Raw genomic sequence first — 25,030 nt, forward strand, 5'->3', positions numbered from 1 at the left:
TTTCACAGAAGCCTAAGCACGATCTCTGAACACAGAAGATCACAGAGCCCTAATTATTGTTGTGTTAAATATTAAATGTTACCTATCAGATAAACTTAAAAAGAAGTTTATGTCTTTTTTTTTTTTTTACTTTTTATCCAATCTCAGAGATTTTCCTCCTTAGCTCCTGTCCCCAACTTATCACCAGTGAATGTCAGGTAACCCATTTATGTCTTCTTCTTTAGTCTCATGTATAAAAACGGTGCAAAACTGCCATTCTCCCAAGCAATTTATTGTTATTCTGCTTCCTGGCACTGTTACCAGCTTGGGTCACATAAACTTAGAAAAATTCTCCACAAGTTTGGACATTTCTTTCAACATCACCAAAAGCAATTGACTCATGTGAAGCAGGAAAAAGTTACATGGAGGAGTATCAGCATTTCCAGAGACTCAGCTGATTGAACAAAGATTAATACACAAATTTAGAGCACACTCAGAACACAGCAACCAAGTGTTTTCCCAATGTATTCAGAGAACAGAAGACAAACCTCAAGGCTCAGGTGACTGTGTGTGTGTGTGTGTGTGTGTGTGTGTGTGTGTGTGTGTGTGTGTGTGTGTGTTTAATCCTTACCTGAGGCTGTTTCCCCACCCCCCTCCTATTCCTTTCCTCTGAGATTCTGATTCCCTTCCATGTCTCTGAATCCACTCCATTCAGCACTATATTTTGTTAATCAGATTTCCTATCTGAGTGAGATCAAGTGATATTTGTCGTTCTCTGATTGGTTGATTTCACTTGGTTTGATGCTTTCCAGGTGCCCCTATGCTGTCTGTAAAGGTAAAAATTCTTCTTTTTTACTGCTGCAGAGTATTCCATGGTATAAATTTTCCACAGGTTTTTTTTTTTAAGTATTTATTTCAGAGAAGAAATGAAAGGAAGAGAGAGAGAGAGAAACATCAATGATGAGAGAGAATCATTGATTGCCTGCCTCTAGTGCACTCCCTACTGGGAATGAAGCCTGCAATTTGGGCATGTACCCTTATCCTGAAATAAACCTGGGATCCTTCAGTATGCAGGGTGAAGCTCTATCCAATTAATCAAACTGGCTAGGGCTGTATCAAAGCATTTTATTTACTTATTTTTTAAATATATTTTATTGATTTTTTTACAGAGAGGAAGGGGGAGAGAGAGTTAGAAACATCTATCAGCTGCCTCCTGACATCTCCTACTGGGAATGTGCCCGCAACCCAGGTACATGCCCTTGACCAGAATCTGCCGGGGTCCAACCCCAGCAGGTCCAGGGGTTCCCAAAGGCGTAGACGGGGTCGGCCAAGAAGGAAGGACACGGAGACAGTGTTCAGTTGATCAGCAGCCTAGCCAGGATCTACAGCCAGGATCTCCAGCCAAGTTCTGGTCTGGATCTCCAGAGAGGTTCTGCTGTTTATTGTCTTGTTACTTCCGTATTTATACCAGTTGATTTTAATCCTGTCAATTTCTATTACAAAGGTTAGGGCGTTTCTTATCTCCATTCCAGGGAGTAAAGATTATGTAGCTTAAGCATGATTGTTTGTAGTTAAATTGATTAACTACCTGCCTGGCACTTAGTTAAGGAGTTTCATCCCCTCCCTAACTTCAGGGAAAAATCCCTACCTGGGGAAACAACCTTTCTCGGAGAGGTGACCTTGGTTAAAACACACAGTGCTAAGGGGAGCAAACATATTAAGAACAGTATACTATATACGCCAGGTCCCTTGAAACATATGCTGTGCAGATGTTTGTATCCTGCAGCGACTGTCTCAAGCAGCAAAGATGGACCGGCTTCCGGCAAGAATCAAACCTGGGACCCTTCAGTCTGAAAGCTGACGCTCTATCCACTGAGCCATAAAGGTTTCGGCATATCAAAGCATTTTAATCCACTCGTCTATTGATGGACACTTGGGCTGTTTCCACATCTTTGTTATTGTAAATTGTGCTGTTATCAACAGAAGGGAGTATATATTCTATCTTATTATTTCAGGTTTCTTAGAATATATTCCTAGAAGTGGAATCACTGGATCAAATGGAAGTTCCATACTAAATTCGTTGAGGAAACTCCATACTGATTTTCATAATGCCTGCACCACTTTGCATTCCCACCAGCTGTGAAATAGGGTTCCCTTTTTTCCACATCCTCCCCAGCACTTGAATTTTGTTCATTTGTTGATGGCAGCCATTGTGAAAGCTGTGAGTGAGGTTACACGTAATTGTTGCTTGAATTTCTATCTCTCTGATGACCTGTGACTTAAAGCATCTTTTCATATGTTTCTTGTCCATCTTATCCACCCTGCAGCCCAGGCAGTGCTGACACTTTGGATGGCATCAGAAGCAGATGCCCTTAAGTATGAGCGTCTGTTTTGTGACCTTAACTTTGTATAATGGATTTAATGGAGGACGGTTAAGGCAGTTAGAGTCTTGAACAACCTCCTCCACATACATATGGCCCCAGGGAAACACATGCCAGAAGTCTTGAATGAAGTCACAATGCCTGCCCTTCAGAAACAGCAAGTCCTGAACAAATATATGCAAAACCGCAGCTAAAGAAAGCCCTTCAGGTGCAGGAGAAACAAACTTGCCTCGGAAATCCCCTCCCCTGAAGGCTCTAGAGGACCCTGAGTGTACTGAGTGTGTTCTTGGGCTATTTGTCCCTAAATCCAGTCCTACAGTCAAGTGAGAAATACTGGATCCTGCCCTTGGCGCTTAGAAACTACATTACCCAGAAGGCCAAGCCTGGAATGGCATCAGGCGGAGCCAATGGAGGGTCAGAGAAGGCACTTCCGTTTTGGAGCTTCGGGAGGGCGGGATCGGTAATCCCTGAGGCCGGTTTCGTCTTCTCAGATTTTTTGTCTCAGGCGGTGAGGTTCTCCGTGTCCGCAGTCCGTGGAGAAGGCCGGAGAGTGGTGCTCCCTGCCTCACAGCCCATGGTGGGAGCCGCCAGTGGTGCTCACAACTCCCACCGGGGATTGAAGCTCGGAGTCGCCACCCACAGCCACGCCAGGGCCGGGACAGGGACCGCCATTCCTGCAGCGGCTTCTGCTCCCGCCCGGCTCAGCCCACAGAGGGCAATGGCGGCGCCCCCGCTGAGGAGACGGGCTGAGGTGAGTTCAGTCCCCCAGGCCCTCACCGCCTCCTCACACAGACACCACAGCCTGGGGAGGGCGCCTGTCCCGTCCTGCAGCTCAGTCCCGCGTGGAGGACCGTGAGGAAGGTGGAGGGGAGAGAGGAGTGTGGTGTCTTCTGAGGACACAGCAGGTGCAGGGCAGAGAGGACGGGGGTGACTTGCATCTGCAGGTCCCTGAGGATGTGGCTGTGAGTATTGACGGAAAGATCAGAGGCTGCAGGGAGGACTTCACAGACTCATTCGGGGCTTTCCCGGCTGTGGGGTCCATCAGGGGCCTGGGGTGGTCCTGGATCCGACTGGACTACAAGCTCTCTACACGCCATATGCCAAGTTCATGGGTGAGTCCAGCGAGATCCGGTGGCATTGGAGCAGGAAGGGGGTAGAGCTGAGGGAGTGAACCTGGGTCTGAACATGGGAAGGGGATGAACATTACCCAGTGGTGAGCACATCTGGAGGAAGTGTGAGCTGATGGTCCCGGACCTGGTGTGGGGACTGAAAGGGGAAGCTTAAACCAACGTTTGGCTTTGCCTTTCAGGCAGGATCTAGGAGACTGCAGTGGTGTTGCTTGGCAGGAAGGCTGGGGCCCTGCAGGCATCGCCCAGACCTTAAATGGCATTGCTCCCTCCTCTCCCCTCCCCCAAAGGTTCCCATCTGACCCAGCTGCTCTGCTGAGGGCCATCACAATGAGTAATGGGACTCTGATGAAACAGCAGCCTGCACTGGCATTAGGGCCTGGCGTCCACAGTAACCAGGGGTCCTGGAGGAGCTTGAGGAGGGGGAAGCTGTATAAGAAGTAGAATTACTGGTTCTCAGAGAGACAGCTCTGGTTTTAATTGTCTCCGTTCTGACAGGTTGGCCTGACCTTTGAGGACATTGCCCTGTACTTCTCCAGGGAGGAATGGAGCCTCCTTGATGAGGGTCAGAGACAGCTGTACCTGAATGTGATGCTGGACAACTTTGAACTTATATCCTCGCTGGGTAAGACCCTCACTCTCACCAGTGAACTGCATTTGGCTTTGAGGTTTCCCAGGCCCCATCTCCCAGGGTGTGCTCTGTCCTCCCAGGTAGACTGTGGTACTGCTTGAATTTTCCAGTTTACTGGGTAGTTGCTGTCCTGGGGAGGGTTGTTCTGTTTCCACTGCTCCCTTCTATTCCTGAAGTTCCAATACTCCCCGCTGTACTAAACTCACAGGGAAGGACTTGTGGTTGGTAGTGTTACAGGAAGCCTCAGAGATTCCACCTTGATCAGTGAGGAAAGCATTTTCTATATTCTTGTTGGTCATTTGTACATATTTTTTGTAGAATTGTCTCTACATCCTTATCCTGTTTCTTAACTGTATTTTTTGGTTATAGAGTGTTCTAACTACCCTGTATATTTTATATATTAATTGCTTATTACATACAGGAACACATATTGTTGCATGTGCTTAATTGTGCTTTGCATATATTGCTCCCCATACTCGCTTTTCTACAAAGTCCAGGTTTTTGGCAACCTTGCGTTCAGCAGGTCTAGTGCCACCGTGTTTTTGGCAAGCTCAGATGTTTGTTGCTAGTGCTTAGGAATAAAGTATTTTTAATGAAGTTATATCGAGTTTGGTTTTCAGACAAATCATTGCATTGTTATTAGCCTCCAATATAGTATTAATATAACATTATTATTTCCTGGGAACTCCAACTGTTTGACTGAATTTCTGTCTGTATGTCAATATTCGCTTTATTGTGCTGATCAGAACTGAATCCACAATCTCTCCAAGCAATCCCTTCATAGGATTTGCAATTATTTTCTTCTGTTCTCTCGATTTCCTTTCATTTCAGTTTGTGTATTGCTGTTGTGCTGTGAAGAAGCTTTTTTCTTTATTGGTTGCCATCTCGACTATTTGTTCTTGTTTTTTTTGTGGTGGTTGGTGTCACATTCAGAAAATCATGTCATAACAAATTTCCAACACTTTTTCTCTAGGTTGTCCTGAGGCGTTTTAAGTTTTAGCACTGATATCCAATTCTGTTATGCATGTTGTGTTAAATTTTATCAGTGGTGTCCAGTATTATTGTGTTTCCATGTGAGTATTGATTTTCAGCAGCACCATTCATTGAAGAAACTATCTTTCCCTTCTTCTTGTGTCTTGCAGTTTTTTTTTAAACATTATACTTTTCTCTTATTTTTATTTTATTTTTTTTGAATATATTTTATTGATTTTTTACAGAGAGGAAGGTAGAGAGATACAGAGTTAGAAACATCGATGAGAGAGAAACATCGATCAGCCGCCTCGTACACATCTCCTACTGGGGATGTGCCCACAACCCAGGTACATGACCTTGACCGGAATTGAACCTGGGACCTTTGAGTCCGTAGGCCAATGCTCTATCCACTGAGCCAAACTGGTTTCGGCTGTGTTGCAATTTTGACAAAGATTACTTGAAAGTATGTGTCTGGGTTTATTTCTGTGTTTTCTGTTCTTTTCTGTTGATGTATGTGTCTGGGTTTCTTCAGCAACACAATGTTTGCTTGCTATGTCTTTGTAAGAAATTGAAGTGAGGAAGAGTGATGCCACCAGCTTCCTTCTCACTCACGAATGTTTTTGCTATTCACATTTTTTAGTTCTATACATTTCAAGGTTCGCTTTTCATGTCTTTGTAAAATACCATAAGAATTTTCCTCAGGATTCCATTTAATCTGTAGATTGCATTGTGTGGTATGGATATTTTCACAATATTCGTTTTTTAAAAATTCTTTATTGTTTAAAGTAATATATATGGTATTACATATGTCGCGATTTTCCCTCATTGACCACAAATGCGGGAGATCATGTGATATTTATCTTTCTCCACCTGGCTTATTTTGCTGAGAAAGATTGCTCTTCAGTTCCATCCATGCTGTTACAAATAGTAAGAGTTCCTCCTTTTTAACAGCAGCCTAGTTTTCCATTGTGTATATGTACCACAGTTTTTTAATCCACTCATCTTCTGATGGGCACTTAGGCTATTTCCAAATCTTAGCTATTGTAAATTGTGTTGCTATGAACATAGGGGTGCATATTTCCTTTCTGATTGGTGTTTCTGATTTGTTTTTCTTTTTTTTTAAATATTTCATTATTGATTTCAGAGAGAGAAAAGGAGAGGGAGAGAGTGATAGCATCAGTGATAGGAGAGAATGATTGATCTCTCCGTTCTGCATGCACCCTACTGGGAATCGAGCCACAGCCTCGCATGTTGCCTTGGGCGGCATTGAACTTGGGACCCTTCAACCTGCAGTGTCTGGACCCGCGGGACAACAACGGGGGAACGAAGAGACACCCTAGGAGAATGAGACAAACAAGGGACACGAGAGAATGGAGGCAAGACAAGAATCTGATCAAGCCTCAAAATTTTTATTTTACAGCGGCAGAATATATATTGTTCCAGGGACGGGGGTGGGTAGCAGGGGTGGGTAGCAAAGCTTATAGTAATAGCCTATCAGCAAGTGGCAGCTATTTGCTTGTGTTGTGACAAATGGTGTGTGACAGTTATTCTTTATTGTTAGCTACAGGACAGGCGTGGCTTCTACCAACTGGGAACTGGAACTTTTAGTTTCTAACAACTGGGAACTAGAGACTTCTAACGTTTAGTTTCTAGCAACTGGGAACTAGAGACTTCTAGTTTCTAAGATGGAGTTGCTTGTGCCATGGCTCCCTACACTGCAGGTTGGCGCTCTACCACTGAGCCAAACCGTCTAGGGCTGTTTTTTATTTCTTGGGATATTTTCCTAGATGGGTCAATTGGGAGTTCCATTTTTAATTTTTTGGAAACTCTACATTATATTCCACAGTGTCTGTGCCAATATGGGGATTGCATTCCCACCCGCTGAGCACAGGGTTCCTTTTCTCCACATCCTTGCCAGCACCTTGTCCTTTGTTGATTAGTTGATGATAGGCAACCTGACAGGTGTGAGATGATATCTCGTTGTTTTGATTTGCGTCTCTCGGTTAATTGGTTTTGAGCATGTTTTTATATGTCTCGGCTTTCTGTATATCCACTTAACAAAAGTGTGTATTTAGGTCCTTTGCCCATTTTTTGATTGGATTGTTTACCTTGTTTTTCTTACGATATATGAGTTCATGTGAATTTTCCAGAGTAAACCCTTATCAAATATAACATTGGGAAATATGTTCTGCCATGCAGTGGGCTTTCTTGTTGTTTTGTTGATGGTTTCTTTGGCTGTGCAGAAGCTTTTTATCTTGACATAGTTCTATTTGTTCATTTTTTCTTTAGTTTCCATTACCCTAGGACAGTGATGGTGAACCTTTTGAGCTCAGCGTGTCATCATTTTGAAAAACCCTAACTTAACTCAGGTGCCATGTCACATAGAGAAATTTTTTGATATCTCTCACCATAGTAAAACAAACATTTTTATTTTTGATATATATTTTTTTTATATTTAAACTAGAGGTCTGTTGCATGAAAAGGTTTGTGGAATAGGTGTTCCCTTCCCCTGGCTGCCGGCACTGGTTTTCCTCTGGCACCTGGGACCCAGGCCTTCGCTGCTCCAGCTGGAGCCGCCTTCAGTCTTCCCTCTGCCCCTTGGCGCCTATGTATGCAAATTGAACACCATCTTTGTTGGTTATTTTGCATATCACGCTGATTAGCCAATGGAGGCATAGTGAAGGTACGCTCAATTACCATGTTTGTCTATTATGAGATAGGATGCCATTTAACAAAGAAAAATCAACGAAAAATATGAGTTCGCGTGTCACCTCTGACACACGTGTCATAGGTTCGCCCTCATTGCCCTAGGACAGCCCTGGGCAAACTACGGCCCGTTTGAAATGAATAAAACTATTGAAAAAAAAGACCGTACCCTTTTATGTAATGATGTTTACTTTGAATTTATATTAGTTCACACAAACACTCCATCCGTGCTTTTCTTTCAACCCTCTGGTCCAGTTGAAGAACCCATTGTGGCCCTCGAGTCAAAAAGTTTGCCCACCCCTGCCCTAGGAGCTGTATCCGTAAAGACATTGCTAGGATATATGGCTGATATTTTGCTACCTGTGGATTCTTCTAAGATTTTTATCATTTCCAATGTTAAGTTTACAGACTTATGATAAAAGTTGGTGGTCTAGTTTATTTTTTTGCATGTATCTGTCCAATTTTCCCAACACCATTTATTCAAGAGAGTATCTTATCTTCATTGTATGCTGTTGTCTTGTTTGACACCTGTTGAGGATGATGGCTTCGGTCGATTTTTGGATTCTCTGTTCTGTTGCATTGTTGTATATGTCTGTTGTTGTGCCAGTACCAGGCATTTTTGCAATATAGCTTGGTATCTGGTGTGTCATGCCTCCAACTTTGTTCTTTCTCAAGATTGCTGAGGCTGTTTTTTATTATTATCATAATTCCATATCTATTTTTGGAGCGCTTATTATAGGGCTGTGAAATATGCGGTTGGTATATTAATGGGGATTGCATTGAATCTGCAGATTGTTTTGGGTAGTATTGACATTTTAATCATGTTGATTCTACCAATCCATGAACACGGTATATTTTTCCATTTGTTTATATATTCTTCTATCTTTTTTTTCAACTTCCTGTAGTTTTCGGCGTACAGGTCTTTTACCTAGTTAGTTAAGTTTATTCCTAGGTATCCTAATTTCTTTGTTGCAATAGTAGATAGGATTTTTTATTTGTTTGTTTGTTTGTTTCTCCTTTTCTGAGTTTGTTATCCTATACTAATAAAAGAGAAAAATGGTAATTGGCGTATGACCGATACCTTTTTCATTGGCTAATCAGTGAGTATGCAAATTAACTGTCAGCCAAGATGGCGGCTGGCAGCCAGGCAGCTGAGAATAGGAGGCTTGGTTGCCCCAGCGATGGAGAAAGTCAAGGATCCCCGCAGCTGCGGGGCTCTGAGCTCCTGAAGCAACAACTCCAAAAGATACAATGTTTCAATTATAGAAGCTAAAAGATGGCGGTTAATTTGCATACTCAGGCTCCAAGCAGAGCGAAGCCAAACAGTCCTGAAGCAGCAGGGCAGAGAGGCCTCAGGGCCTGGGATCAGCAGAGTCGAGAGGCCTCCCGGCCCCATGATCAGCAGAGCCGAGAGGCCTCCCGGCCCCGAGATCAGCGGAGGCCACAGTCGGCCCAGCCCCGCAATCAGGGAGGCGAGAGTCGGCCCGGCCCCGCGATCAGCAGAGCCTAGAGGCCCCCCAGCCCCAGTTATCATCCGAGCCGAGAGGCCTCCCGGCCCCAGTGATCAGCGGAGTCCAGGTGATCAGCAGAGCCAAGAGGCCTCCCAGCCCCGGTGATCAGCGGAGCCGAGAGGCCTCCCAGCCCAGGTGATCAGCAGAGCCGAGAGGCCTCCCGGCCCGTGATGAGCGGAGTCGGAGGCCCCGAGATCAGCGGAGCCAAGAGGCCTCCCAGCCCTGGTGATCAGCGGAGCCGAGAGGCCTCCCAGCCCCGGTGATCAGCGGAGCCCAGAGGCCTCCCAGCCCCGGTGATCAGCGGAGTCCAGAGGCCTCCCGGCCCCGGTGATCAGCCGCGAGTCCTCCTGGCCCGCTCCTGGCCCCGCGATCAGCGGAGTCGGAGGCCCCGCGATCCGCGGAGCCAAGAGGCCTCCCAGCCCCGGTGATCAGTGGAGCCGAGAGGCCTCCCAGCCCAGGTGATCAGCAGAGCCGAGAAGCCTCCTGGCTAGAGATCAGCGGAGCCAAGAGGCCTCCAGGCCTCAGTTATCAGCGGAGCCGAGAGGCCTACAGGCCATGGTTATCAGCAGCCCAGAGGCCTCCAGGCCAGGGATCAGGGGAGCCGAGAGGCGTCCTGGCCCTGGGATCAGCAGAGCAGCGAGGCCTCCCAGCACTGGGATCAGTGTGACAGGGTGCGGAGCCCCAACCCTCTGATCGGCCCTGCTCTGTGTGTGACAGGGTACAGAGCCCCAACCCCCCTGATGGGCCCTGCTCTGTGCATGACAGGAGTGGCGCTGCAACCTCCCTATGGACCCTGCCTTGAGTGTGACAGGGGGCGGTGCCCCAACCCCCCAATCGGCCCTACCCTGAGCGTGACTGAGGGTGGCATCGCAACCTCCCAATCTGCCCTGCTCTGTGCATGACAGGGGGCGGTGCCCCAACTCCCCAATTGGCCCTGCTCTGAGCCCGACCAGGGGCTGCACCTAGGGATTGGGCCTGCCCTCTGCCACCCGGGAGCAGGCCTAAGCCAGCAGGTCATTATCTCCTGATGGGTCCCAGACTGTGAGAGGGCACAGGCCAGGCTGAGGGACCTCCTCTCCCAACCCCGAGTGCACAAATTTTTGTGCACCGGGCCTCTAGTTGGTATATAAAAAAGCCATAGATTTCTGGTTCTTAATTTTGTATCCTGCCACATTTCTGAATGCATTTATTAAATTTAGTAGTTTTTTGATGGAGTCTTTAGGGTTTTTTTATGTACAATATGATGTCATCTTTGAATAATGACAGTTTTCTTCTTTTCCAGTTATGATGCCTTTAATTTCTGCTTCTTGTCTGATTGTATAGCTAGCACTTCCAGTTTTATATCAAACAGGAGTGGTGAAAGTGGACATCCCTGTCTTGTTCCTGTTCTTAGGGAAAATGGTTGTAGTTTTTGCTGATTGTTGGTATGTCGTATAAGGTTCTTACTATTTTGAGGTGTGATCCTTGGGCTCCCCCTTTGCTGAGAGTTTTTTCAAGAAAGGGTGTCAGATTATGTCAAATGCTTTTTCTGCATCAATTGATATGCTTATATGATTTTTGTCTTTCATTTTGTTCATATGTTGTGTCATTTATTGATTTGCAGCTATTGTACAATGTTTCATTCCCCGAATAAATCCCACTTGGTCATGGTGTATGATCTTTCTAATATATTGCTGGATCTGATTTGCCGGAATTTTCTTGAGGAAAATTAAAAAAAGACGAAGTCCTAACAGAAACTTCCCCTACGTGGTGAAAGAAAATCATGCCCTGGCCGGAGTTGTACCTAGGACACTTCTTGAGGATTTCAGCATTACTGGGTGTAACTACGACAACAGTGGGAGAGCTGCTGTGCAGGAGACACCCCTATGTAGCATGACATGCATCAGTAGGGCTTTGTTGGTCAGTGAGTCTGCCCCTTGAGTGTATGGCTTATGGATGTAAAGAGTTTTAAGCTACTATGGTATGACACTGACCACTGGGTACACTGGCTCTTGGGTCTCCAGGGAAGTGTAAAGTCAGCCTCTGCCTGGAGCCACCCAGCAGCATCTATAGAGAGATCTGCAGAATCTCCTCTTTGTATCGAGTTTGGAAGTGCCCTGATGAGTCCCAGCTGTGAAGCAAGGAAGGCTAGTGCTTGTGCCAGGAATAGGCCATTTATTGATAGGTTTGGGCCTCCCTGACCGAACTGCAACGTATTTGACAGGTTTTAGCCTGAGCAAGGGCAGGCAATTCATATACAAATGCTGCTGCACACAGCTTGGGTGGAGTTGTAAATTGGATGGGGTGAGGTCTCAGGGAATCACCAGTTGGAGCATACAGAATGGTTGTCAGTAAGACCTGCCACCTCAGATGTGGCAGCATAGGTATAATGACCACAGCAAGCACCTCTGTCTGGGAGAAAGCTGCCCCCGAATTCCTGCCCTGATTCCAGTTAGGCCTGTTTCCCTCTCATATGTGTCTTGATTCGCCCCCTCCACCACCAGGCTCGCCAGGCCTTGGAGGTCAAGAAGAAGCGGGAGGTTGTAAATTCCATTTTGGTGCTGGCATTGTAAGAGGAGCAGCTCGGTCTCCTGCAGCCTCTGTGTCACTGAGCCCCAGTCCGCACTGGTTTTTACAGCCCGTAGTTCTTACTGCCAGTAGGGCCTTTTTTCCCCAGTCTGGGACGCTGTGCTGGGCATCTGCTGTGACACTGGGACCGCTTTTTCTTCCAGGTGACCTCTGCAGAGACGATCTCTCTCCCAATTAAAAAAGTGTCCCACATGGGTACACGACCAACACCTTCCATTCTTCTCTACTCTCTACCTCCTACCAGTATCAGTGTGCTTTCCACTTTACCTGTCTAGTGCTAAGACAGTGGTTCTCAACCTTGGCTGTACATTAGAATCACCTGGGAATCTTTTCAAAATCCTGATATCTGGGCCTCATCCTTTGGAAATTCTGTTTCATTGTTACTAATGATGAGTCCCAGAAATCAGGTTTTTGAAAACATTCCCAGGTGATTCTAATGTGCAGTCCAGGTCGAGAACCACTGTCCTAAGGCTTCCCTTCAGCCAGCTTTCCAGGAGTTCTGGCTCATTGTTGTTCTGCATTTTAGTTGTAATTTTGATGTTGTTGTGGAATGAAGAGAGTATAAGCCCTTGCGTACACCGCCATCTTGGATCTCCTCTCCCGTAACATTTCTGAATTCAATTCTTTCTCTTTTATCTTCACCTGAATAGTGAGAATATTTTTACCAATGATTTTTTTTTCTAAGAGAGAGAAAGGGAGAAGCAGAGAGAGGGAGAGAGAGTGAAACATCAATTGATTGCCTCACACATGTGCCTTTACCAGGAGGGGGATTGAACCTGAAAGCCACATACCTGCTTCTTACGGAAAATGAAATCCATGACCTTCCACTGTGCAAGCAGGCACTCTGAAAACTGAGCGACATGGCCCATGTATATTTATTTACTAGAGGCCCAGTGCACAAAAATTTGTGCACTCGGGTGAAGTGGGGGTCCCTCAGCCCAGCCTGTGCCCTCTCGCAGTCTGGGACCCCTCGGGAGATAACGACCTGCTGGCGTAGGCCTGCTCCCGGGTGGTAAGGTCAGGCCCAATCCCTAGGTGCAGCTCCTGGACGGTCTCAGAGCAGGGTCGATCAGGGTGTTGGGGAGCTCCCCCCTGTCACGCACAGAGCAGGGCCCATCAGGGGGTTGGGGAGCTGCACCCTGTTACACTCAGGGCAGGGCCGATGGGGATTTTATGGCTCTAACCCGTCGCACACAGAGCAGGGCCTGTGGGGAGGAGGGGTTGGGGCGCCGCACCCTGTCAAACACAGAGCAGGGCCGATCAGGCGGTTGGGGCGCCGCACCCTGTCACACAGAGAGCCGCAGGGCGATCAGGGGGTTGGGGAGCTCCCCCTTATGAGGCACAGAGCAGGGCTGATCAGGGGGTTGGGGGCGCCTTTACGTGTCCCGAACAGAGCAGGCCCGATAGGGAGGTTGTGGTCCCACCCCCTGTCACACACAGAGCCGCAGGGCAATCAGGGGGTTTGGGCGCTGCCCCTGTCACCCTGATCCCGGTGCTGGGAGGCCTCGCGGATCCACTGATCCAGGTGCTGGGCGGCATATTACCCTTTTACTATATAGGATAGAGGCCTGGTGCACGTGTGGGGGCCGGCTGGTTTACCCTGAAGAGTGTCCAGGATCAGGGTGTGGGTCCCCACTGGGGTGCCTGGCCACTCTGGTTGAGGGGATGATGGCAGCTTGCAGCTGGTCACACACCCTTCAGGGTGGGGGTCCCCACTGGGGTGCCTGGTTGAGGGGCTGAGGGCTGTTTTCAGGCTGGCAGGTGACGGAAGCTTCCAACCGCTCCTTTTTTTTTTTTCTTTTTTATTCTGGGCCAGCTTTAGCTCTGAGGCTCCAGCTTCTAGGCCACCGATGCTGAAAGCAGGTATCTGGTTTGTTTCGGTCCTATAATCGAAACAATGTATAACTCCAGCTCTGAGATCCCAGCTAACCTAAAGCAGGATTCTGAGGTTTTGTTTAGCTTCTATATTTGGTACAATGTTTCAAACTGCAGGCTCAGAGGCCGGCAAGGCTGGCGGGGAACGTTGGTCTCCTCTGTCACTGAAGCAAGCAAGCCTCATGTTAGTTTCAAGCTTCCTGGCTGCCAGCCGCCATCTTGGCTGGCACTTAATTTGCTTATCGCCTTGATTAGCCAATGGGAAGGGTAGTGGTCGTACGCTTATTACCATGTTTCTCTTTTATTACATAGGATTCCTTAAATTATTTATTTTTAAAGTATATTTTATTGATTTCAGAGAGGAAAAGAAGGAGAGAGCAATAGAAACATGAATAATGAGAGAGTCATTGATTAGCTACTTACTGCACACCCCCCAATGGAGATTGGGCCGGCAACCTGCACATATCTTCTGACAAGGGCTGGAATTTTGATCTCCGTGGTCAGCTGCTTTCAACCTGTGGGTCGCGACCCCTTTGGCAGTCGAACAACCCTTTCACAGGGGTCGCCTAAGATCATCCTGCATATCAGATATTTACATTACGATTCATAACAGTAGCAACATTACAGTTATGAAGTAGCAACGAATATAGTGTCACGGTTGGGTCAGCCATGAGAAACTGTATTTAAAGGACCAGAATGTTGAGATCCACTGTGCTAGGTCATGGGTTTTTGCTCAATCACTGAGCCATACTGGGCAGCCTTTATTCATTGATTCTAGAGACAGGAAGGGAAACAGAGAAAGAGAGGTAAACTGACCTGCTGTTCTACCCATCTAAGCATTTATTGGCTGTCCCCTACATGTGCCTAGAAAACCCACAGCCGTGGTGCATCGGGACCACACACTCAACAGGAGAGCTACATGGCCAGGGCTCTGAATTTTGTTTATTAATTTCAGAAGCTCATATGGGATCTTGACAGATTTCTCTATGGAAGTTCATGTTCTCTCTTAACATCAACATCTTTTTTTTTTTTTTAAGTAAAAGTATATTTTATTGATATTTTACATAGAGGAAGGGAGAGGGCTAGAGAGTTTGAAACATCGATGAGAGAGAACATTGATCAACTGCCTCCTGCACACCTCTACTGGGGATGTGCCCACAACCAAGGTATATGCCCTTGACGGGAATCGAACCTGGGACCCTTCAGTCCGCAGGCTGACACTCTATCCACTGAGCCAAACCAGTTAGGGCTCAACATCTCTTATGATGCTTTGTGGTTCCTAGTGTCAGGTATAATGTCTTACCTTTCATTTCTTTGAACATTTTTCTTTTCTTCCCCAATTGACTTTCCCCAGCCTCCTCTACCCCCCTGAAGATTGTTGTTTGTTGGCTTTTGTTCTTTGCTTTAGTCGAAGTCAAGAGTAGCCAATATTTGTATTGTTTTATTTTGCTTTATCTCCTTTTCCTGATGCTTGTTTAAATATTTGAGGAAGAGTGATGGCTGGGGGGAGACAGAGAGGGAGAGAAAGATCCGTGTGAGACAGAAATCTCCATCGACTGACTTCTGCACACAAGGTAACTGGAAATGGAAGCCATATACTGATATGTGCCTTGACTGGGAATTGAATACTCAACGCTTTGATACACAGCATGATGCCCCAACCAACTGAGCCATACTGGACAAGGCATTATGTGGTTTTTAAACACCAGAGTTTCTAGTGTTCTTTTAAGAACAGGCCACTTTGGTCAATGATAGCAAAAGCACAGGGGCTGCTGGAGGTAATTCTGACCCTTGTTTTTTACTGTACGTATTTTCAAATATGTTTATTCACCCAGTCTTTTCTAGTCATTCTTTCTGTACACTTCTTTATTTTTGTCTGTTATACTGTCTTCATGTTACTCTTACTCCTATTTCATATGGGGTTTTTGTTCGTGAGTAGCTGTCTACTTACACTGGGCTTGGGTGAGATGGTCGTATCTCCAATTCTGCATTCTTTCGGATGTCACTCACATAGGTGGGTTTTTAAAAAATATATTCTTAGTGATTTCAGCGAGGAAGGGAGTTATGTAAGCATCAACGGTGAGAGAGAATCATCGATCGGCTGCCTCCTACACACCACCACCTGGGGATGAACCCTGCAACCGCGGCACATGCCCTGGCCAGAATCGTACCTAGGACCCTTCAGTCCACAGGGAGACGCTCCATCCTCTGAGCCAAGCCAGCAAGGGCTCACATAGGTCATTTGTCTGTTGTCTGATTTGTCCTTTGTTGTTCTACCACAGTTTTGATCATTCACCTTTTTTGTTTTTCCCTGAAGATTTGCATCATTTATCCCATGGAATGCCTCAAGTGGGATTTAAGGGGAAGAATCCTTTGTGCATCACAGAAGAAACATGTTTTTATTTATTTATTTTTAAATGTATTTTATTGAATTTTTTACAGAGAGGAAGGGAGAGGGATAGGGATTTAGAATCCTCAATGAGAGAGAAACATCAGTCAGCTCCCTCCTACACAGCCCCTACTGGGAAAGTGTCTACAACCAAGATACATGCCCTTGACTGGAATTGAACCTGGGACCCTTCAGTCCACAGGCCGACGTTATATCCACTGGTGCAGACCGGGTACGGCGAAACAGTGCTTTATTAATGACACAGTGGTGTCACAGGTGGTCTTGCCTTGGAGAAGGGTCACTGGGGAGGAATTCTTGGCTGGCCTTTGTTACATTCATTGCTGGAAACCCAGCGTTTTCTTTCTTTCTTTTGTTTATATAAATGTTTATAGCAGCTTTATTGCTAATTGCAAAGAACTGTAAGCAACCAAAATGTCTCCTAAAAGGTGAGTGGATACACAAACTGTGGTGCATCTGTACAATGAAATATTCAGCAATGAAAAGAGAAAATAGAGAAAAATCAAACTAGAGATGGGAATACCAGGAAGCAAGACCTCCCCACATTGATAATGACCCCTTGAGCCAAGAAAGGAATGGAAGAAACTTAAATATATATCGTTTAGTAAAAAGAGCCAGTCTGAAAAGGGTATATACTGTGTAATTCCAACTACATTACATTCTGGAAAAGGGAAAACTATGCAGAGAGTCAAAAGCTTAGTAGCTGCCGGAGGCTTGGAGTACAGAGGGAAGGATAAATAGGTCCAGCACAGGGGTGTTTTTTGTTTTTGGCAACTTTTATTAATTTTTTAATTAAATCTTTATTGTTCAGATTATTACATTTGTTCCTCTTTTTCCCCCCCATAATTCCCCTCTGCCCTGTTCCCACCCCACCCTCTGCCCTTACCCCCGCCACACACTGTTCTCATCCATAAGTGTATAATTTTTGTCCAGTCTCTTCCCACACCCCCCACACCCTTTTCCTCCCCAAGAATAGTCTGTCCAATCCCTTTCTATGCCCCTGAATATATTATATTCACCAGTTTATTCTGTTCATCAAAATATTTATTCATGCCAAAACCGGTTTGGCTCGGTGGATAGAGCGTCGGCCTGCGGACTGAAAGGTCCCAGGTTCGATTCCGGTCAAGGGCATGTACGTGGGTTGCGGGCACATCCCCAGTAGGAGATGTGCAGGAGGCAGCTGATCGATGTTTCTCTCTCATCGATGTTTCTAACTCTCTATCTCTCTCCCTTCCTCTCTGTAAAAAATCAATAAAATATATATAAAAAAAAATATTTATTCACTTGATTTTTACATTCACTTGTTGGTAGCTGTGTATTTGTTGTTCATAATTTGTATCTTTACCTTTTTCTTCTTCTTCCCTTAAAGGATAGCTTGCAGCATTTCATATAATACTGGTTTGGCGGTGATGAACTCCTTTAGCTTTTTCTTATCTGTGAAGCTCTTTATCTAACCTTCAATTCCTAATGATAGCTTTGCTGGGTAAAGTAATCTAGGTTGTAGGTTCTTGATATTCATCCCTTTGAATATTTCTTGCCACTCCCTTCTGGCCTGCATAGTTTGTGTTGAGGAATCAGCTAACAGCCAGTATGGGTACTCCTTTGTAGGTAACTGAGTTTCTTTCTCTTGCTGCTTTTAAGATTCTCTCTTTGTCTTTTGCTCTTGTCATTGTAATGCATTGAAAGCGGGAAACGTATTTATACGTTTTAGTTATACGTTTAAGTTGACTGGTAGTAGAGCGCGGACGATAAAAACTACCTGCAAATAATGTGTTAATGATGGTGTGTCTTCGTGTGGTCCTCTTTGGCTTGCTTTTCTTTGGGATTCTCTGGGCTTCCTGGACTTGGAAGTCTATTACTTTGACCAGGTAGGGGAAGTTTTCTGTTAGTATTTCTTCAAATAGGTTTTCAATATCTTGCTGTCTCTCTTCTGGCACTCCCATAATTCAGATTTTGGTACCTTTGAAGTTGTCTCAGGCTCCTTACAGTATCTTCATACTTTTGCATTCTTTTTTCTTTTTGTTTTTCCAGTTGGGTGATTTTTGCTTCTTCGTATTTCAAATCTTTGACTTTATTCTTGTGATCCTCTAGTCTGCTGTTCGAAGTCTTCATAATATTCTTTATTTCAGTCAGTGTATGCTTAATTTCTAGTTCGTACTTTTTCATAACCTTGAGCGTCTAACTAGATTTCTTATGGGTCTCACTAAATTTATTGGCGGTTTCTAGAAAATTCTTGAAATACATTTAAAAGTGTGGTTTTGAACTCTATATCCAGTAGTTTGCTTTCCTCTATTCCTTTCAGATGTTACCTTTTTCTTGGCCCCTCATTTTTTATGCTTCCTTGTGTTGATAGAGTGGCTTTCTGTGTTAGGTGTACTATAGTGCCCAGTGGCTCAGCCTCCCCAATTACTCTTGCTGCACCCCTTTGTGGGCTTTATGCACAGTCTTGTTGTAGTTAAGCCTTGATTGTAGTTGGTATCACTGGGAGGAATTGACCTCCAGGCCCATTGGCTGTGAGAATCAACTGTGTCTGCAGTGGGAGAACTTCTGTGCTTGAGACACCCTTCTGGGGCAAGACTTGCTTCAGTGGAGCTTTGGTGCTCACTGACTCTGCCCACTGAGTGTGCCCCTTATGGATCTGAGCAGTTGTAATCTGATTGTCCCATTCTGACCACTGGGTACACTGGCTCTTGGATCTCTAAGGAGGTACTAATTTAGCCTCTGCCTGAGGCTACTCACCAGGAACTACAGAGAGATCTGTAGATTCCTCTTCTTTGTTTGGGGTTTGTAGGTGCCCAGATGAGGCCCAGCTGTGAAGCAATGCTAGGTGCTGTCGGGCCTTGTGCCTTCTTCTGGAAGTTCTGGGTCGCTCTGACCCGGCTGCAGTTTGTTCGGTAATTTTCAGATTGCAAAGGGCCAGGCCTTTGATATGGAAAAGCCTCTACTCACAGGTTGGATGGGGCGGGGTCTCAGGGGATCAACAGGGCGGAGCAAGCAGCTATGCCTGCTCCTCAGTCCTACCCTTAGAGGCCCAGCGACTCAGTGTCCCAGTAATCTCTGCAAGTACCGCTTAGAGAAAGCCACCCTCGAGTTCTGACCGATGCCAGACAGTCCGGTTTCTCCCAGAATGAGTCTGGGTCCGCAGAGACTCGCCCGGAGCTGGAGTTCAGAGCAGTAGGGAGCTTGAGACTCCCTCCCGATTGAAAAAGACAACCGTGACCTCATTTGCCAGCCCTTACCACTTAGGCCACGTCTTCAGTTGCCAGCCCTTTCCAAGTGCGCCACATGCTCAGTTGCCAGCCTTTTCCGCATGCGCCTCCAATCCTCTGCACTCTACTTTTGCACCTCCTCTGAGTCTCAGTATGCTTTTCTCTTTCCTTCTATTTGTAGAATTTCCACTCAGCCAGTCTTCCTGTGGTTCTCGATGATGTCTGTTTTGTCTTTTGTTGTATTGCTGAAGTGGTTGTGCGTGGCAGCTATTTCTGCTGTTTTCCTATTTCGCCATCTTGGTTCTGTCAGCACTCAGTTTTCATAGTGATCATTTCTACTGGATTTCCCAGCCCATAGATAACCTTCACCTCTCTTCACTTTGCACCTGTGCCTCTTTCACAGGTCTCTCTTTTCTGCCCTCTAACATTGGCCCATGTCTGCAGTACCTTGGAGTGCACACATGTTATTATATTGACGTTGAACATCATGTGGTCTAATACAATACATTTTTATGGCTTTCAGCCGTTTTAAATTATTCTACATAGAATCACATGGCCAGCATGTGAGGTCCTAATGGCAGCCGTTTGTGCAGGAAAAATGAATAGAGCCTTCCTCTCTTCTTTGTGTCCCATCCTGTGCTTCTGTCCCTTTCTCGGTTTGCTTTTCATCATCAACTGAGTTTTGGGGCCACAATATGCATAACAACAGTTTCCTCAGAGTATACCTCACTGGTCCTTAAAATCTTTCTATGGAATCAGGCCTAGTCATGACAGATAAACATTTGTGGTACAGATATTCTGATTTCATAGGGTGAACATGTACTTTACCAGTGTTTCCTTTTGTTCAGGTTGCTGCTGTGGAGCAGAGAATGAGGAGGCAGCGACTGAACAGAACTTTTTTGTGAGAGTTTCACAGGCATGGAATCCCCAGTTACCTTTGTCTTCCCAGAAGAGCCACCCCTGTGAGAGTTGTGGACTAGTCTTGGGAAACATTTTCCACGTGATGGAGCTGCAGGGAACACAACACGGACAGATAATGTTGAGGTGTGGGGCATGTGCAAAATGGTTTTATTTCAGTGTAAATATTCAACAATGGCATATGAGAGAGAAGACTTTAACTAGAGGTGTGGACAGGATCTCCCTTGCAAACAGCTGCAATTTCAATGTGTCCCAAAATGGTTTCACCTGTGGGGAGGTTGGGCAGGGTGTTCTTACCGAATCAGGACATCTCCACCTAAAGGATACTCAGAACAGGGACCGTCCAAATGCTATTTCCACACGTGGGATGACATGTCAAATGACAAAAAATTATTATGCCCGAAAAGGATCTAAGAAAGACATTACTTGTACCCACACGTTTATTCAGGAAAAGGATGTCAATGTTGAAAGTGGATGTTTTGTGTGCTCTGAATGTGGGGAATATTTTACCAAATTTTCTAGCTTTTCTCTTCTACAGCAAGGTCACACTGGAGAAAGGCCTTATCAGTGCAGTGAATATGGAAAAGCTTTTAGCAATAGTAACAGCCTAGGTGAATATGAAGCTTTGCACACTGAAGAAAGGCAGTATGATTGCAGTGAATATGGGAAAGCTTTTAGCAGTATTAACAGCCAAGGTGAATATGAAGCTTTGCACACTGAAGAAAGGCCCTATGCGCGCAGTGAATGTGGAAATCCTGTTACCAATAGCAATGCCGTCTATTATGATCAGAGCGTTCTCACAGCAGAAAGGCCTTATGAGTGCAATGAGTGTGGGAAATCTTTTAGTAGTAGCAGTAACCTTCATTGTCATCTGAGAATTCACACTGGAGAAAAGCCTTATAAGTGTAGTGAATGTGGAAAGTCCTTTTCAACTTTCAATGCTCGCAAATATCATCATTACAGAGTGCACTCTGGAGAAAGGCCTCATCACTGCGGTGAATGTGGGAAATATTTTATCACTTTGTCTCACCTTCACAGTCATCAGAGGGTTCACACAGGAGAAAAGCCTTATAAATGCAGTGAATGTGGGAAATCTTTTGCCCAGAGCGGTAACCTTCTTTCTCATCAGAGCATTCACACTGAAGAAAAGCCTTATATATGTGGTGAATGTGGGAAAGCTTACAACTGTTTCATTAAACTTTGTCGTCATCAAAGAGTGCACACTGGAGAAAGGCCTTTTCACTGCAGTGAATGTGGGAAATCTTATACCAGGCAAAGTGCACTTTGTCAGCATCGGAGAATTCATAGCGGAGAAAAGCCTCATAAATGCAGTGAATGTGGGATGACTTTCATCCAAAGTGGAGCTCTCCAAAATCATCTGAGAGTTCACACTGGAGAAAAGCCTTTTAAATGCAGTGAATGTGGGAAATCTTTTACCACTAACTGTCAACTTCACAGTCATCGGAGGGTTCACACAGGAGAAAAGCCTTATAAGTGCAACGAATGTGGAAAATCTTTTACCTCTAAATCTTACCTTCACATTCACCAGAGAATTCACACGGGAGAAAAGCCTTATAAATGCAATGAATGTGGGAAATCTTTTACCGCTAATTTCAAACTTCACACACATCAGAGAGTTCACACTGGAGAAAAGCCTTATAACTGCAGTGAATGTGGGAAATCTTTTACCACTAAGTCTTACCTTCACATTCATCAGAGAGTTCACACTGGAGGAAAGCCTTATAACTGCAGTGAATGTGGGAAATCTTTTACCACTAACTATTACCTTCACATTCATCAGAGAGTTCACACAGGAGAAAAGCCTTATAAATGCAGTGAATGTGGGAAATCTTTTACAACTAAGTCTTACCTTCCCATTCATCAGAGAGATCACATAGGAGAAAAGCCTTATAAATGCAATGAATGTGGGAAATCTTTTACAACTAATTTCAAACTTCATCGACATCAGAAAGGTCACACTGCAGAAAAGCCTTTTAAATGCAGTGAATGTGGGAAATCTTTTACCAGTAACAGTAAACTTTGTCGTCATCAGATAGTTCATACAGGAGAAAAGCCTTATAAATGTAGTGAATGTGGGAAAACTTTCCGTGAAAACAAAGCTCTCCAAAATCATCAGAGAGTTCACTCTGGAGAAAAGCGTTTTAAATGCAGTGAATGTGGGAAATATTTTACCTGTAAAAGTAAACTTTGTCGTCATCAGAGAGTTCATACAGGAGAAAAGCCTTATAAATGTAGTGAATGTGGGAAAACTTTCAGTGAAAACAGAGCTCTCCAAAATCATCAGAGAGTTCACACTGGAGAAAAGCGATGTCCATTGCTGTCATCAGAGAAGTCATACTAGACAAAAGCCTTATAAATGCAGTGACTGTGGGAAATTTTATACCAGTAGCACCAACCTTCACTGTCATCAGAGAGTTCATACATGAGAAAATGCTTATAAATGCAGTGAATGTGGACAATCTTTTACAACTAACTCTCACCTTCATTGTCATCAGAGAGTTTACACAGGAGATTGTCATAAAGAGTGTAATTAATGTGAGATATCTCTCAGCCTAATTTGTAAATTTGCTGTGCACAAAAGAGTCCGAATGTGAAAAATTTCTCAGATGTGTTGAAAATGTAGTTTCTTAGTTAGGACTTAACAGTTGTATATGAAAATATGTGAAGTCTCATTAGTCTGAAATTTATCTCATATATTGAATCACGTACATTGTGTATCCTACCTGCAACTATTTTATCTGTTCTGTTTGCTTGTTTGCATGTTGGAACCATAGGTATGTATGTTGGACTTCTTAATATAAAGAGCTGTCTTGCCAGGTGGAAGAACTACCAGTCTCATGGCTGTTACTTACAAAATAATGAAGGCTTTTCCGTAAGACTTCTTTAATGTGGGGTGTTCCATTTACTGTGTTGGTTAGTTTATATGGAGATCTGGGCTCTCCAAACATGATTCGGTGAAAAACTTATATGGGCTCTGAAGCATTTTTGCCCTTGGGGGATGACTATGGTGTAGAAATTAGCTCAGCAGTTTTTGCCAAATTTATATTGCAGCCCATATTTTCCCAGAAATACTGTGGACTCTCTGGTCCTCATGTGAAAATGGATGCATTGAGACACAGAGATCACTCCTAAGAGGGGGTCGCTATGACAACCTGAAGTATATCTGGGAGTAGCGTTAAGTTTTTCCCTATTTTCAAGGACTGGTAAGACATTTGAAGGGATTCTTTTCCCCAGGTGTTGCAGAGGGCCATACCCTTTAATGCCTTCAATTCCATGGGTGATAGGTACTGGTTGGAGGACCATCGCAGTGAGGGGACCCTTCACTGCAGAAACACTGACCTAATTCCAGTTGGAACAGACTGCAGCCCATTAGATGGGATGGTCTTCATCTAAACTTGTACCCAGACATCTTTTTTTGAGGAAAAGACTACAGGAGTCATGTGTACACAGACTTGAAGGACATCTGGGTTTGTTTATCTTCTGTGCAGCAGTCATTGTCACTCATTATAATCAAGAAGTTTTGTGGCTTCATATATTTTCTCAGATGTTCCCATTAGAGCCATTGGTGCTCTGGCAGCAAAACTAAGAAGAAAACAAACGGTGTCTTTGTTTTAGGGCGGAGATATGGCTTTTGTGACCCAGTCAGCATTCCAGTGGGTTTGGGTGAAAGTTCTTCATTGTTTTTTACATTTTCTGTCACTGAGATGAGACTCGCCCACAGGGCATGAGAATGTGGATTGAATATAGAGTTAAAAAAGCTATTCGAAAGTAAGTAACATTTCTTTTATCTTTTTTTTTTCATTTCTTTTATCTTGAACTATTTTTAATAGCTGTAATGAGGAAATTACATGTGTTAAGTGTAGTGTTTCATAAATCTTGACATGTGCAAGAAAATGAAACCATCATTATACTCATAATACTTAGCATATCTATGACTGTGAAGTTGCTTCATGACCTCATTTAACCTGTCCTTGTTCTTCACAGCTTTCCTGATAACCATGATTTTACATTCCATTTTAAGAGGGATCTCTGCTTTTTCTAAATATTTTTTCGCTTTAAAATTATATTTGAGAATTTCTTGGACATTTATTTTTTTAATTTCTTTATTGTTATTTTTTTTATTTATTGCTTAAAGTATTACAAAGGGTATTACATATGAGTCCATTTTTTTCCCCCCGCCCTAGACAGTCCCCTAGCCTCCCCTATCCCCCAGTGTCTCTTGGACATTTACTAAAGACTAGGGGCCCGGTGCACGAAATTCGTGCACTGGGTGTGTGTGTGGGGGGGAGTGTCCCTCAGCCCAGCCTGCCCCCTCTCACATACTGGGAGCCCTCAGGCGTTGACCCCCATCACCCTCCAATCGCAGGATCGGCCCCTCATTTCCCCCCATCACTGGTTCTGCCCCCAGCCCAGGCCTGATGCCTCAGCCAGAGGCGTAGACGCCCATCACCCCCCGATCGCCTGATCGGCCCCTTGCCCAGGCCTGACGCCTCCACCAGAGGTGTCAGGCTTGGACAGGGGACCCCCATCTCCACCTGATCACTGGCTCTGGCCCCCGCCCAGGCCTGAGGCCTCTGGCCCAGGAATCATGCCTGGGCAGGGGACCCCCATCTCCCTCTGATCGCTTGCTCCACCCCCTGCCCAAGCCTGACGCCTCTGACCCAGGCTTCAAGCCTGGGCAAGGGGACCATCATATCCCCCCAATCCCCGGCTCCGCCCCCCACC

General features: G+C 45.1%; 3 protein-coding genes across 3 annotated transcripts in view; 2 read left to right on the plus strand and 1 right to left on the minus strand.

The window, feature by feature from the left end:
* Window positions 1-25,030, minus strand: part of LOC132216086 (zinc finger protein 883-like) — a 681,654-nt gene that overhangs the window by 265,163 nt on the left and 391,461 nt on the right. The window lies entirely within an intron of this gene.
* LOC132216080 (zinc finger protein 345-like) overlaps window positions 1-25,030 on the plus strand; it is a 325,901-nt gene that overhangs the window by 182,769 nt on the left and 118,102 nt on the right. The window lies entirely within an intron of this gene.
* On the plus strand, window positions 2,869-23,161 carry LOC132216076 (zinc finger protein 665-like). The gene is made up of 3 exons (XM_059665133.1): window positions 2,869-3,111; window positions 3,986-4,112; window positions 20,215-23,161. Exons 1-3 carry the CDS (start codon window positions 2,935-2,937, stop codon window positions 22,644-22,646), a joined length of 2,736 nt encoding a protein of 911 aa, XP_059521116.1. The 5' UTR covers window positions 2,869-2,934; the 3' UTR covers window positions 22,647-23,161.

This window comes from Myotis daubentonii, chromosome 15 (genome assembly GCF_963259705.1).
Source record: "Myotis daubentonii chromosome 15, mMyoDau2.1, whole genome shotgun sequence".
NCBI classification, from domain to species: domain Eukaryota; kingdom Metazoa; phylum Chordata; class Mammalia; order Chiroptera; family Vespertilionidae; genus Myotis; species Myotis daubentonii.

Bases quoted from the DNA above. Each gene is read 5' to 3' on its own strand.
- LOC132216076 (XM_059665133.1), top strand. From the start codon at position 2,935: ATGGTGGGAGCCGCCAGTGGTGCTCACAACTCCCACCGGGGATTGAAG. The intron at 3,112-3,985 runs GTGAGTTCAGTC...CCGTTCTGACAG, and splicing joins CGCTGAGGAGACGGGCTGAG to GTTGGCCTGACCTTTGAGGA. The intron at 4,113-20,214 runs GTAAGACCCTCA...CCTTTTGTTCAG, and splicing joins TGAACTTATATCCTCGCTGG to GTTGCTGCTGTGGAGCAGAG.